Consider the following 14844-nt stretch of genomic DNA (forward strand, 5'->3'; position numbering starts at 1 on the left):
TGTGCAATCGCTTGATTAGTTGATCATCTCTTCCACCAAACTCTTATGCAACTTCGGCAGTAATACCATTTTGAGTGACTGAGGATAGATTAGTCCATATCGCACTCCAATCTTCGCCAGTTAAACTAATTTAATTACTGATTGGAGCCGCCCATCTGCACATCGGTGGCATGAAGCTTCTAAATCTCTTGCCCCCATCCTAAAAGGAAACCCATGCTGCAAAAGGAGACAAATGTGTTTTACAGTTTGTTGCAGTTAAAGAGCAAATTCACATCGAAGAAACATTTGTTGGGTTTGTGGCTGATATTGCAATTAAGAGAACAAGGTCTCTGCCTCTCCCATCCTCTCATCATCAATTATCCAGTGTCTGCTGACATTTCTCGAGTACAGCAATTGACCAATATGCAAACTCAAGAGAAAATGCAATCAGTAGGTACAGAATAAGAAAATGGGACATATTTGTGGACAATAAGAGAGAAAGAAAGTACAGAAGTGGACTAGCTTCGTAACCATCTTGCTGTCAAACGCTGTGCCAAGTGTTATACAACAGATTCAATGATTATGCATGCCCCACATACAAACACAACCATATTGGTGCGTCAGACCATCAATTGATCACTTGTCCATACCAATGGAAACCTCAGGGTCCAAGGCCACTTCGAGATCTAGTGGGAAGTGCGACACCTGTCAACCCGTCAAGACTGGGTGGGTGAGAATCTGGGGAAGTGGGACACCTGTCAACCCGTCAAGATTGGGTGGTGAGAATCTGTGATTCTTTTATTTAATTCATAGATCTGTAAATTTCTTTCATGTTTTAGTTGTTTTAGGAGAATACGATTGAGATCAAAGACTTGCATGTTGAGCTTGTTAGGTAGAAAAGCAGAGGGAAGAAGAAGATCCAGAGATGGAGGCTAAAGAACATGTTATTGAGAGAGAACTTGATTTTCATGAAACCAATTTTTTACAAAACTTGGTTTTTGCATGATTCCTAACTGATCAGTTCTCTCCTTAAAATACCTGAGATAGCGTGGATGGAGTTAGGCTTTAATATTATGATTCTCACACCTTTTAAATAGGCGTGGCCATCTCAACCAGATTTTACACATGTAGGTTATCTGAGTTATGTATCTTCTAAATTATGTACAGGTGACACCATCGATCAACTGCCTCTAGAAGTCCTATGAATAGAACAGATGTATGAACTCCATTAAGAAGATTGTCTTCTCTGTCAAATAGCGTTACGTGCTTTGTTTGAGCAGGTGTTTAGGGATTGTCGTTGTTATCTGGTACTTACTGAATTACGGGTGTCCACATCCTTATTAACGATTGAAAGCTGAACCATGTTGCTGTACGGATATCCAGAGTCTTGCATCATCTATATGATATCTCAGTGTTAAATAACATTGCTGATGTACATTTTTATGTGTTTTATGTCAGGATTGAAGGAAGGGTAAAAACTATGTTAGTGACATATAAGATGTCATTTTTTTGAGGTTTACAAGGTAATGGATGGGCTCTGCTTAAGTTTTTGTGGAGGTGGAGAGAAAAAAGGAGCACTTTGTTGTTGTTCAAAATGTTCATTGTACATGGCTAATATGAATCAGCTTTAACTGAAAGAATGGATACTGAGCGTTCTAAATACAGTGGGGTGGATAGCATATACTGTCACTTATCATAAGCAGGTTGAGAGAAGCCTTAAAAGATTACAGTTTACATGGTTTTTCTGATGTGAACTTTGTATAATATTATTAACTAGAAAAGATAAACCTTCTTCTCCCTCTCCTCTGAAAGGTTCAGGTTACCTAAGGCGTCTTTGACAACTTGATGTTAAGCAAACCCATTTTTAAATGGGGAGCTTCCTGAGGAAGTCTGTGTCTCAATCACCAGGTTTTGTTTGGGATCCAAATCTGGTTTGCAAATTAGCTAAAGCTATTTATGCCAAGCTCAACTTGCCGGGTGTTGAGAATGGATACAAATCACAGTAACTGCCATCACAAACAGTGCGATGCAAATACAAACTATGAGTTTGGCAACAGTAAGAATTTGTTTCATGAATCTGCCCAAGCTTTAGAGCAGATTTCAAAACTACATCACTAGAGGATAGGCTTCTGACCTATTATTAATCAAGAATAGACTGTACACGGTTTAGGGCAGAATCATTGAACGGTGAAAAATTATTTTCATTGCCAAAGGGCCCCAAAAATGTAGATGATTGAAACTCCTTTCTTGAATGTTAAAAAGGAAAACTAGCATTACAGTTGGGGGTTTAAAAAAAAAGTTCTAATTGATGTGTGAGCATCAGTCCAATGAGGTGCACACATCAAGTTAGTTTGCGCCTCACTTCTTATTTTTGGTGCGTTAATAGGTCTGGTGCATGCCGAGGTGCACGCATTTAACAACACTATGATTAAAATCAGATAAAATGGCAGCCCTTTTTTTTGTTTTTTTTTTTAATTTATTTTGCTTCTTCCTTTTTGCTATTTTTCACTAGAGAATTGTGGAAAAGACTACAAAGACTAAAATGTAAGTTGGAAATTTCGTTCTGTTCAGGTATAATATTAGTGTCCATTGCATTAATGTGATCATATACAGGACGTTCTTTTCAACTTGCAAGAGAGAAAGAGTGGAGTTGCGGAAATCTTTTGGTCATTCAAATGGACAGCAGAAGGAACCCATCCAAAAAGAATAAGAATCATGTACAGCTTTTGGGCGTTAAAAGCAAGGGACGTTGTCGATCTTTGAAGTGGACGGCACAAGGGACCTTTATTATGATTAAAATAAGATAAGATAACATTGGATACATAATATGACACTTAAATACGTGCTGAAACTATAATATGTTACCATTAGATCAAATATCAAACGTAATGCTTGCACATTATGAATGAAAAATATTAGGCCTTTGTGCTGTCGCATGCATAAATTCATATAATTAGTGTATATTATGCTTAGACCACTACAACAAATAGTATGCCGATGCCTACAACATGCCTAACCTATGCTTCAAAATGTCTACAATGAATCTGTGTTTTGAGTAATTGATTGGGTTCTTGCATATAAGTTATTGGCCGAAGAAGGGTCTGCTTTATTGGAATGCAATATTTCTGAATTGCAGCTAAAAATAGTACTCTTATAAATTGCAGAACTTGATGCAGTTGTTGCGTGCAATGGATTTTCATTTTACTAGTGCAGACATTTTCATTTTACATTTTAATGAAAGGTAGTAATTGTGAATGTTAACCCACAGACTCTCCAAAGCATAGATACCAAAAAACATACATAGTTGGCTCTAGTATACAATTGACTAGTCCGTGAATGAATATTAGCATATGAATATCACTAAAATCCAAGAATCACCGTATACTATTTCTGCGGCAGAGAATAGAACAATAAAGCACCCATACAGGTGTCCGATATCTCGCCGTGATAGAACTCTTACCCAACACGGCAACACCAAGCTCTATATTCTTAATATCCATACATCATCGTTGAAAAATAAAACACAAAAGAGAGAGAGAGAAAGAGGGAGTTTTCTATGATGAAGCAAGGAAATGGACGGCGACGAATCAGAGAGGTTGCAGTTTTCTACAGTGAAGCGCACCATTGCCTTCTTTCCCTCTCACACTGTGAAGGACGCTTTGTCCATTTGCCTTCTTTCCTTCTCACACTGTGAAGGACCTTTTGTCCATTGGACCGAGTCAAGAGAGGGATTCTGGCTTCTTCCTCCATCCTTCTCCTCCCATGCTGATTCACTTCCTCTCTTGTATTACTTTTCTTATCTGAAATACTAAGAAAATGTCTCCATTTTCTGTTCATGCCACCTTTTTGAGAGAACTAGTGTTTATATCATTTTCAGTTGTGTTACACAAAACCAGAATCAGGTTCAATTGACTGCCTGTTTTTGTTCTTGAGGTTGGGGAAAGTCATAGTTGAGAGGGAAAGATAACAGGAAACGTAAAGTAACAGAGAAAAAGGGAGAAAGAAAGAACTAATTTTGTGCCAGAGACGTGAATAATTCTCATTCATTTTTAAGTATTACATCAGATATATATATGTATATATATATATGATAGAAATGTATATATAGGTAACAGACACATTACCAACGGGATACAACCGTAGACAGTTATATTACATCTTATATTACATCTGTCTCCTAACTAATTCAAAGCTTTTTGGATGAATTCCTAACATTCTCCCTCTCAAGTAAGATCTTCCATATTCTGATTCCTCACTGAATTTTTTCTCTTAAGAAGTGACAGTCAACTTCAATGTGTTTCATTCATTCGTGAAACACAAGATTATTTATAATGTAAATTGCAGCCTTTTTATCACCGAAGAGGCTCATTGGCTGATCTATGTTTATTTTCATGTCTTGTAGCAAGTATTTTATCCATAGCAGATCACACACAGTGAGAGCCATAGCTCGATATTCACTTTCTGGCACTTGATCTGGCAACAACCGTTTGTTTCTTACTCCTCCAAGAGACTAAATTATCACCAACCAAGCAACGGTAACTAGTGGTTGATCTCCTGTTATTCTGATTTCCTGCTCAGTCGGCATTTGCATACCTATATATTTGTAGATGATTGTTTCTTCTAAACATGATGCCCTTGTTACCTGTCTTCCTAAGATGTCTCAGCACATGATAGACTACTTCCACATGGGATTTTCTGGGGCGGTGCATAAACTGACTTAGCATATTTACTGCATAACTGATGTCTGGTTTAGCAGCTGTCAAATATAACAATTTATCAACTAACTTCTGCAGCAACCTCAAGTTTGCTTCCATTGGAGTATCAACTTCTCTACACTCTGTCATCCCTATTCATGTAACAAATCTGCAACATACGTTTTTTTATACAAGAATATGTCTTTTAGTTTATGTATTATTTTTATCAAAGGAAATAGTGTAATACTCATATATCTTTAATCTCAAGGCATTTTCTCAAAACTTTTTTGGTTTTTTCAAGAAAGCTCAGGTCTTCTAGAGTTCAGATTATATCATCTATGTAAACAATAGCAATAACTGTTCCCTTATGCTACAAATATGGAATGATCAGCACAACTCATTTTATATCTTCCTTCAATTATTTGGAACTCAATTTTGCATACTATGCTTTGGGTGACTGCTTAAGCCCATATAGTAACTTCTTTAATTCGCACACTTGTGGTTGAGTACCATGTTGAACATGTAGTCCTTGGGGCAATTCATATAGATCTTTTCTTTTAAGTTTTTGTGAAGAAAAGCATTCTTTACATCAAGTTGATACATTATACAATTCTTTATTGCAGCTACTAAAAGTAGTATTTGTAATGAGTTCATCTTTGCAACAGGGGGCGAAAGTCATGATAGTCAATGCCTTGTTCTTGTGTCAAGCCCTTATACCAGTCTTGCCTAAGCGCTCCACCTATCCATTGTTGTTATATTTGATTTTATATGTCCATTTGCAGCCAATTAACTTTTTGTTTGAAGGTCTATCTACTAGCTCCAAGTTTGATTTTTTCTTTTTAGGGCTGCTAATTCCTCATGCATTGCTTTCCTCCATTTCTCTTTAGTGCTAGCTTGTTCATAAGTATGTGGCTCTTTTTTAGGGCAGCGAGCTATATTAACTGTCATTCTTCTGAACATGATATATATAGTAATCATTATACATAGCTGGTCTCTTTCTTATGCAATCAACCCTTCTGCTTTAAGCATTTTCAGTCACACCCACATCCAAGTTGGAGTTGTCTCATGTCTCTTCATCAACCAGATTAGGACCATATATTATAAATGCATCATCATTTTTGTTTGCCATCGGAAGTGGTATAACAAGTATAAGATTGTTAAAGGCATGAGATTCTCCCCCTTGCTGAAAGCATCTTGCATAGTTTCAATATAGAATGGTTTATTTTTCATGAATTTGATGTCCCTGTATACTTACATTTTGTTTCTTATAGGGTCATAGTACTTATACCCTTTCTTGTTAAATGAATACCCTAAGAAAACACACTTAACAACTCGTCTTTCAAGTTTGTAACTTGCACTTTCTTGTAAGTGAACATAACATACACATCTGAAGATTCTTAAGTATTGTAAAGAAGGGGGTCTACCATTCAGAATTTCTAGTGGGCTCCTCTTATCTAGTGTGTGACTAGAGGTTCTATTCATAAATTGGCATGCATAGGCCACTATTTCACACCAGAACTGTGGAGGAACATTCATGTAAAACATTAGAGAACTAGCAAAATTTAGCAGTTGTCTGTTACGTCTTTCACTTACCCCATTTTGTTGGGGAGTTCCTCTACAAGTGGTTTGAAGTAACATTCCTTGCTTGTTTGTGAATTCCTCAAATTCTACATTAATGTATTCTCCTCCATTGTCTCACCTTGGTGTCTTAATCTTGTGATTGCACTGACTGATTGTGTATTGAAAAAATTGCTTAAATGTAAGAAATACATTACTTTTCCTTCTCTAAAAGTAAATCAAAGTTGCTCGAGATTTGTCATCTATGCAAATAACAAAGTATCTATATTCAGATTTTCCAATCACAGGGGTTGGTCCCCATACATCAGTATGTATCAAATCAAAGAATGATTTAGCGACATATTCAGAATCTGTAAAAGGCAACCTGGTCATCTTAGCCAAGGTACATGCCTCACAATTATCTACTAGGAATCTAGAGCCTAGAAACATAGTCAACAGAACTTTAATATATGAGCATCTCTTGCAGTCTTTATTGTAGCGTATATGCTGGAATTGTACTCTTGAGTCAGGTAGTACAAGCCATTTGCTTCTCCGCATTCACCAATCTTCATCTGATTCTTGTTGTCTACTAGTATCACATTTTTTTCAACGAAAATTATATAGCAGTTCAAAACATTACTCAGTTGCTAACAGATGTCAAGTTTGTTTCACACTTAGGTACATACAACACATTATGCAATGTAATATGTTGGTTTATGTAAAGAGAGAGTCATACCTTACTACAGATGTAGTAAACCCATCGGCTAGTTTGACTGGTATCTGTTTATCATACTTGACATTATATAACAGCTCTAAACAAGTAGTCATATGATTTGTAGCGCCACTGTCAACTATGCATGTTGAGCTATTAGAACGAGCCAAGAAAGAACATGGTAGTGAGTTTGATGCCTTACCTTTCTTTGTTTCTTGTTTGGTTGTAATAGCGAGGTTGCTGCAAGTAATTTGTTTGAGCAGACGTGTGAGTTCAGCAATATCATCTTCACATCTGGGACCAGGGTTAGGAGCTTGTCCTCTTCCTCTGCTTGGACAGCCATTCAGGTTCCAGCAATGTTCTATGGTTTGTCCTTGTTTATTGCAGTAAGTACAAAACAAAGAACTTCTTCCTCGACCAAACCTAGTATCTGCTACGAAATTGTTCCTGTCTCTTGGTGTAGTTTGAGATTTTTTGTTTTGGCGACGAATGCAACCTTATCAGTAGGTGAATTTTTTTTTCTTGAATTCGTCTTTAGTCTTCGAACTCGTAGCCTGGTCTCTTCTCGTTGTATGATAGAGCAGGCATTGTTAAAGGAATAAAGAGGGTAAGACATAAGAATTTGACTTTCCAGATAATCAAAATTTTCTTCTAGACTAGCAAGAAGCTTGAACACCTTATCTTCGTTAGCTCTCTGTTTCAGCACTTCCATGTTAGGGATAAGGGGACGATGTTGGGATAGTTCCTCTCACATTGCTTTAAGAGAGCTTAGGTACACATAAGACTACTTCTCTCCCTTTGTAAATCATCCTGTTGTTGAAGATAAACTTTGGCCAGGTTTTGGTCTTCACCATAGATCTCTGCTAGAGTGTCCCATATGTCTTTGGCCAAATCAAGGAATAGAAAACTCCCTGCAATGGCGGTTTCCATCGAGTTTAATAACCACGACATTACAACTCGATCATTGGCTTCCCATTCTTCATAGCTAGGATCGTCTTTCTCAAGTGCTTTAATCTTTCCGTTGATCTAGCCGATTTTTTACTGTCCACATAGGTATAAGTTTGCCGATTTCGCCCAAACCACATAGTTTCCACCGTTAAGAGGTGGCATGGTGATTTTGAGAGCTGGATCCGATTCCTTCATGACTGCTTTCACTGGGGGAATTTGGGGATTTTGATTTTTCGATTCCGCCATCATTGCTGAGAAGAAGCGGTGTGTCGATCGTGTCGAGTTGCAAAAGCCGCACCAGTTGGGAAGCCAAGACCTAGCCCATCAGTTCTTCCCTCCTTCTTGGTGGAAGCGATCCTTCCTTCCTCCTCGGCAGAAACGAACCCCTGAACTTTGGGAAGTTCGTCGACACGTAGAAGAACATCAACACTGATGACTGTCGCCTGACCAATTGTAGGTGTTCATGGCTGCCCTCGAGAAGATGAGATTTTAGTATTGTGGCTCTGATACCATCTTGAGGTTGCAGAAAGTCATAGTTGAGAGGGAAGGATAACAAGAAATGTAAAGTTACAGAGACAAAGGGGGAAAGAATTAATGTTGTGCAAGAGAAGTGAATAACATCAAATATATATATATATATATATATATATATATATATATATATTGCTTAGGAGAGAGAGAGAGAGAGTAGGGAGAGTGGTAAGGAGGGATGCTAAAATGTTGCTTAGGAGAGCTCAGCGGGGCTGGGACTGAGTTGCCAAGAACTAGATGGTGCACCTTGTTGCCATGGAGAGTTAGAGGGTGGAGGGCCTCCAAGATGGCCGGCGTGACTCCATTACACAAAGGAAAGCTTGCGGTGACGGTATTATCATAAGATGCATGTTGGAGGAGAAAGCATGTGCGGCCTTCTTCAAATTAGATGCACCTCAAGTGGTAAGCAGGATGGACCATCCCTCAACCTTCTTCAGAATTGACAGATAGAGAAAGCAAGGAACAGAACACCATAATCTTAACTAGAAAAGAGAAACAATCTTTCCTTGACAGCCATAATGCGTGGGTTTTTCTAAAAAAGCATAAATAACCCAAGATTTGATTTAGATGGTGGGAAATTCAAATTGAAATTCAATTAATTTCTACAATCTTGCTCTATCACCCAACAACTAGGAAAGAGGGCATGCATTATCATGTAGATTGAAAGGTGTAACTTCCAAATCCATCGTTATACGACCTTTCAAAGGGAGATTGAGTTGTGTGCAATCAACAAATGTACACTCAAGAGAAAAAGAAATGAGGTAATTGGGGTATTTTAAAAAAAGAAAAATTATATAGATGTATACATTTTAGACTTTTTAATATTTTCATATTTTTTTGTCCTCTCAAAACTCTTCCTTTTGTACTTTGTTAGAGATATTTTAGTCATTATACACTGCAGGATGTGCACGTAACCGGTTTTTTGCCTTCAATGCGTGGTCTCCACCGTTTGCTCCTCAAATGAAGTTTGCCAGCTCCTCGTGGGTCCAAAGGCAAAAATAATTAATTTCTTTTCTTGTAGCTGTTCACTTATTAATTGACTACGTTCCGTGTAGGCATGATATGCCCTCGATTGAGAAAACAGTGGCTCAAGCCACATTTAATTTGATGAGACCAATTAATTGCGCTGCCCACCTCCTTTATTAATCTTACATTATTGAGTTCAGATGATATTGGTGGCCATTTTACTAAAGCCAACTTCTTTTTCTTGTAAGAATTTGTCTTTCTTCTCTTGAAAATACCAATGGTTATCTAACTTCACGACGATTTGACTTTTGTTGTAGAGAACTGGAATCCTTTGTATTTTTGCGGTTGTGTGAACCTCGTCGTCCGTAAATCAACAAGGGCATGAGGGGCATGAGGACGGGCGCAGGTTTAGACAGGTCCTCTTCTTGTGACTCCTTTTTGACAGTTTAGAAAAATAACACGGCAAATGGAAACATGTCATCTATACAATTCCTATCTCGACCAGCTATACTCTCTCTTACCAACTCAACTTTATGAGGGTTTTCTCTTTTTGTTTTTTGGGGATTGTTTTTGTGCCTAGAAGACCACTTGTCCTTTTTTTTTTTTTTTTTTTTTTTTTTTTTTTTTTTTTTTTTTGATCTGCTCTCTCTCTCTCTCATTAAAGCATGTCTTTTGTTTAACTTCTTATTATCCCGTGCGAGTCCAACTACAACGCCATTGGGAAAGAAGAATCAAGAGAGGCATTAGGGAGATCATCTCATATGATGCTTGGGGACTACCTCACCAAATATGGTGACGAGAAGCAGCACGAATCACTCGTCCTGAAACCAGGATCCAGGGCAGTCGCACCTGCTGCTGCTCCTCCGGCCTTGTGTGACGATCTAGATGAAGTGTATGAGATATGTTGGTCTCCATATGCAAATGATATCGATCGGCAGCCGGGGGCCGCTGAAGGTCTCCGGTGCCGGACCGAGTCCTTCCGGGCGCTGCACGAGGGAGTGGTGGATGGCAGCGCGAGCGTGAAGGAGAAGTGTGCTTGGCTTCGGTCTCAGCTGGTTGGGGAGGGTGTCGAGTTCGATACTCCCTTCGGAAAGCGCCTCCTCACCTATGCCGACCACACCGCCTCCGGCAGGAGCCTCCACCATATCGAGAACTACATCGTCCAGAAAGTCCTGCCTTTCTACGGTAATGACCATCTCTTCCTCTCTCCCTATCTATGGATTTTAGCATTTCAGTGATGTCTATAAAGGCGTAAGTAGTGTTTCTTATACATAGCAAGCCAATTTCTTCTTCCCTGATTGGCTGAAGATAATTCGTGTACCATCTTCCGGATATTCAAAAGTATCATGATCTCATCACGAGATAAACTCCTGTTTTAAAATCTTTTGATAATTCATACATACTAGTCCTTTTCTCTATATATTGTCTAAACTATAAACATGGATTTTTTTTTCCTTTATGTTTCATTATTCTTTTCTTCGCAAGCCACTGCTACTTAGCACTTTACTTTGGTAGGACATTCTTTTATTCACTTGAAAATCTATTTAACGCGTACTTTTCTACCTTGAAAACAGGGAATACCCACACGGATGACAGCTTCGTCGGCCACCGAACAACGAAGATGGTGCAGGAAGCGACGCAGTACATAAAGGACTGCATGGGCGGCGCCGCCGACGATGCCTTGCTCTTCTGCGGGTCGGGGACGACGGCGGCGATCAAGCGGCTGCAGGAGGTGATGGGCATCGCCCTGCCGTCCACGATGAGGTCGAGGGTGCTCGGTATGCTGAGGCCGGAGGAGAGGTGGGTGGTGTTCGTGGGGCCATACGAGCACCATTCCAACCTGCTCTCGTGGCGGCAGTCGCTGGCGGAGGTGGTGGAGATCGGAGTTGATGGGGAGGGGATGGTGGACATGGTGGCGCTGCGCAGGGAGCTGAAGTCGGCCAAGTACGCGAACCGACCACTGCTGGGCTCCTTCTCTGCCTGCAGCAACGTCACGGGCATCTACACCGACACCCGAGCCTTGGCTAGGCTCTTGCACGGGCATGGTGCCTTCGCTTGCTTTGACTTTGCCGCCAGGTAACTGCTTTTGTCAATCTACTTCTTTCTTTGATGACCTACAGCAACTTTCTATCAGCTTTCTAGTAAAAAGGGGAAGTTTCTAATTAGCGAACTTACTTTAGCAAAGATTCATTTGGAGAGATGGCTGATATGACATTTATTATGTGGAGATAGAGTGATCCATTCCGCAACCAAGTTGCAACCTCAGCCTTCACTTTAAAGTCAATCTTTTTTGGAAAATGCAAAATTAATGTCATCCTCTCATGTATCACTGTCAAACTAGAAAGCTAACAACAGCTACCTTCTGGACGTCTACTAACAATAATCTGACTTTCACAGACAAGTTAGAACCCATTAGTTATTAATCCAGTGCATCTCCACTCCAATTTTTTTCTTACCGAATCTATGATAACTTTCTTGATTGACATAGAAGTCCTTATGATATAACTTTCTTGATTGACATAGAAGTCCTCTTACATGTAAAAGATGGAGTTCAGTTTTCTATTTTGTACAACCTCCAAATATATCAGCTGAGATTAGTTTGTTTGAGAGACAAAAGGGATTAGCATTTCAGGTGAGCAGGAGAGAACCGTCTCACAGGAATAAAAGGCCCAAACTCCTATCTTTAATTTTCCCTCACCGTTGATGTGTACAGCTTTTTTGGGACTTACGTGAACTTAACAGTGACTATAAAGATTAAAAAACGAAACTGGTTACTTGTACAATCGATGTACATGAGTGTGTAATGATCAAAATGCAGAGATTTTTAGAAAGACGACAGGGGATTGTGAAAATATGAAAAAATTAAGATGCACATACTCTAAGTAAAAAATATTAAAATACCTCTCTCTTTTTTTTTTTTTGAGTGCGTTGCGTGCACACCCCTGTTCATTCGAAATGCATATCTTCCGAGTCACCTTACCACTAAGTTGCGTTAAAGCCCATTGAAGCAACATGTTTGACGTTTACCAACTTGAATTACTTCGACCTTTTGGGGGCAGTGGACCATACGTGAAGATTGACGTGCGATCCGGGGAGCTTGAAGGGTATGATGCAGTGTTCTTGAGCCCTCACAAGTTCGTGGGCGGGCCTGGCACACCAGGGATTCTGCTCATGAGCAAGACCCTCTACTGCCTCTGTTCATCGCCGCCTTCAACCTGTGGTGGAGGCACTGTCGCCTTCGTCAATGGCTTCAATGAGCAGGTACCCTTTAATCATCCACCACGTATTCAGCAATCAAGAACTGCCCATTTGGTTTCATCTTCGTCATAATGATCATATTCATCTACTCCAGGATACCTTATACCACAAGGACATAGAGGAGAGGGAGGACGCCGGAACTCCGGCGATCGTTCAGAAGATCAGAGCGGCCCTGGCCTTCTGGGTGAAGGAGTACATGGGCTACCACCTCATCGACTCCCAGGAGACCTTTTGGCTCGGACGCGCTCTCAAGAGGCTGCTCTCCAACCCCAACGTAATCGTCCTCGGCAACACCAAGGCCAAGCGCCAGCCCATCGTCTCCTTCTTGGTCCGCACGACCTCTCCGGCGGAGACGACGTCCGTCGGCAAGGAAGGGGATCCGAAAACCGGCGTATTCATGTGGGGGGAGAGGGCCACAAGGAGAGACAAACCCCTCCATGGCCGCTTCGTCGCCAAACTCTTGAACGATCTCTTTGGAATCCAAGCGCGTGGCGGCTGCTCCTGCGCAGGCCCGTACGGCCATGTCCTGCTGGAAGTGGGCAAGGAGAAGTCGCTTGCATTTCGTTCGGCCATCCACAAGGTAGTTGACGTAATTGGCTCGATGTCCTCATCCCCGAAAATGTTTGCAGCCAACTCTCTGTCAATATCATTCTCTGAATCGAATCGTTCGTCGAAGATACATACAAAAGCTGACCGGATCCAATCGGATCCCAGCAATTGAAAAGTTCAAATACAACCTTTTCGAATACTTCAGAAATACAAATAACGAATAAACTTCGAAAGTTTGCCGGAAATTTGTTAGTGTTATATAATTTCAATGAATAAAAAAGTAATATTTGGCATTTCTTTAGTAATAAAAAGTGTAAATTGTTACTAGTAATGTCAACAGGATACTACCCATTTTTTTTTATCATGGTTTGGCTCATTTAAATCGATTTTCATTGGACTTATCGGCAAATCCTGATTTCTTTTTTCCATTTCGTACCTATATTACGGCCGCTATACATTCACTTCTAGCTTGTAGCAGTTGACATAAAAATATAAAATTTCTAAGCTATTGATTTCGTCTTCGTGAAACACTTTGTTGGTCATTTCTTTATTGTCATTTAATCAAGAAGTATATTTATGACGATGTCTTCAACGATCGCTTGCAGGGTTACAACGGACTAAAGCCTGGATGGACAAGGATCAGTTTCTCATACTTCATTTCGCATGAAGAATTCGAGTTCATACTGGCTGCCATCGAGTTCATTGCCATATATGCCCAGCGCTTCCTCCCGCTCTACCGCTTCAACTGGAAGACCGGCGACTGGACGTTCAGGAAGAGCGCAATCAACAGCATCCTGAAGGGCAGCCATAAACCAGCAGGCAGAGACGCAGGGTCGTCACCTTCTGGTTTCCTGAACTCAAACGGGAACGCCATGGCGCCTATCGAATGCAAGTACGCGTCGTATCTCGAGAACGCCAAACTCGTGGCCGGTACCCTTGAGAAGTTCCCTCCGGCGCGGCACATTCCTCCGGGAGTCGATCAGGACCTCATTCTTTTCAGGATATGATGTGAAGAGGAACACAAGTCCCTTTCACTCACCAAACAAAATATTATCCTTTAAGCCTCGTCAATTAGGAACTTGCATCCGTTGACTAGTGAATAATTTGATTTGGAGTCTGGACATGCTAGATCACATGCATACGCGTGCACTGAATTTCTTTTCGCTATGACTTGTAGTCTGTTTGCTACTTGGTCAACAACAGTCTGCAACGTTATCATCAAAATTTTACATCAGAAGAAGGCATCCGGATATGCAGTTATTGTCTGAATGATTGGATCGTGCTAATCTATTTCTGAAGTCAGAGATGATGCTGCAAACCACCACAGTGGCTTCAAGACACGAGACTGTGCATCACAACAAGCTGGTTGCTCTGTAGAACTCGTTTTTATTATAATAAGCCCATACAACAATACAGACGGACCACCCATCTGCTCTTTCAGGTGGTTTAATCAACAGGAGAGAACATTATTACACAGGGTACGGGTATTGCATCCGATACCATGTCCTTTCCACATAAACATGGCCTTGCTCTGTGATAGTACCTTTGTACTCTTGAGGGAGAAAGGAAAGCAGGTCACGGGAATGAAGAAAAGTGGCGATACCACATCTTTCAAACTGAACTCGTATATTAAATTCATATATCTTCCAA

General features: G+C 40.3%; 1 protein-coding gene across 1 annotated transcript; it reads left to right on the top strand.

Moving 5' to 3' along the window:
* The first annotated feature begins 10070 nt into the window (after positions 1-10070).
* LOC116247593 (uncharacterized) lies at positions 10071-14422 on the top strand. The gene is made up of 5 exons (XM_031619775.2): positions 10071-10572; positions 10962-11463; positions 12447-12648; positions 12740-13225; positions 13800-14422. The coding sequence occupies exons 1-5, from the start codon at positions 10149-10151 to the stop codon at positions 14199-14201; spliced, it is 2016 nt and encodes a 671-aa protein (XP_031475635.1). The 5' UTR covers positions 10071-10148; the 3' UTR covers positions 14202-14422.
* The last annotated feature ends 422 nt before the right edge of the window (positions 14423-14844 follow it).

The sequence above is a fragment of the Nymphaea colorata genome, chromosome 2 (genome assembly GCF_008831285.2).
Source record: "Nymphaea colorata isolate Beijing-Zhang1983 chromosome 2, ASM883128v2, whole genome shotgun sequence".
Taxonomy (NCBI): domain Eukaryota; kingdom Viridiplantae; phylum Streptophyta; class Magnoliopsida; order Nymphaeales; family Nymphaeaceae; genus Nymphaea; species Nymphaea colorata.

What these genes read in the sequence shown, in the direction of transcription:
- LOC116247593 (XM_031619775.2), top strand. Translation starts at nt 10,149, where the DNA reads ATGATGCTTGGGGACTACCTCACCAAATATGGTGACGAGAAGCAGCAC. An exon ending in TGCTTTGACTTTGCCGCCAG is followed by an intron (nt 11,464 to 12,446) that starts GTAACTGCTTTT and finishes TTTTGGGGGCAG; the next exon opens with TGGACCATACGTGAAGATTG. An exon ending in TCAATGGCTTCAATGAGCAG is followed by an intron (nt 12,649 to 12,739) that starts GTACCCTTTAAT and finishes CATCTACTCCAG; the next exon opens with GATACCTTATACCACAAGGA.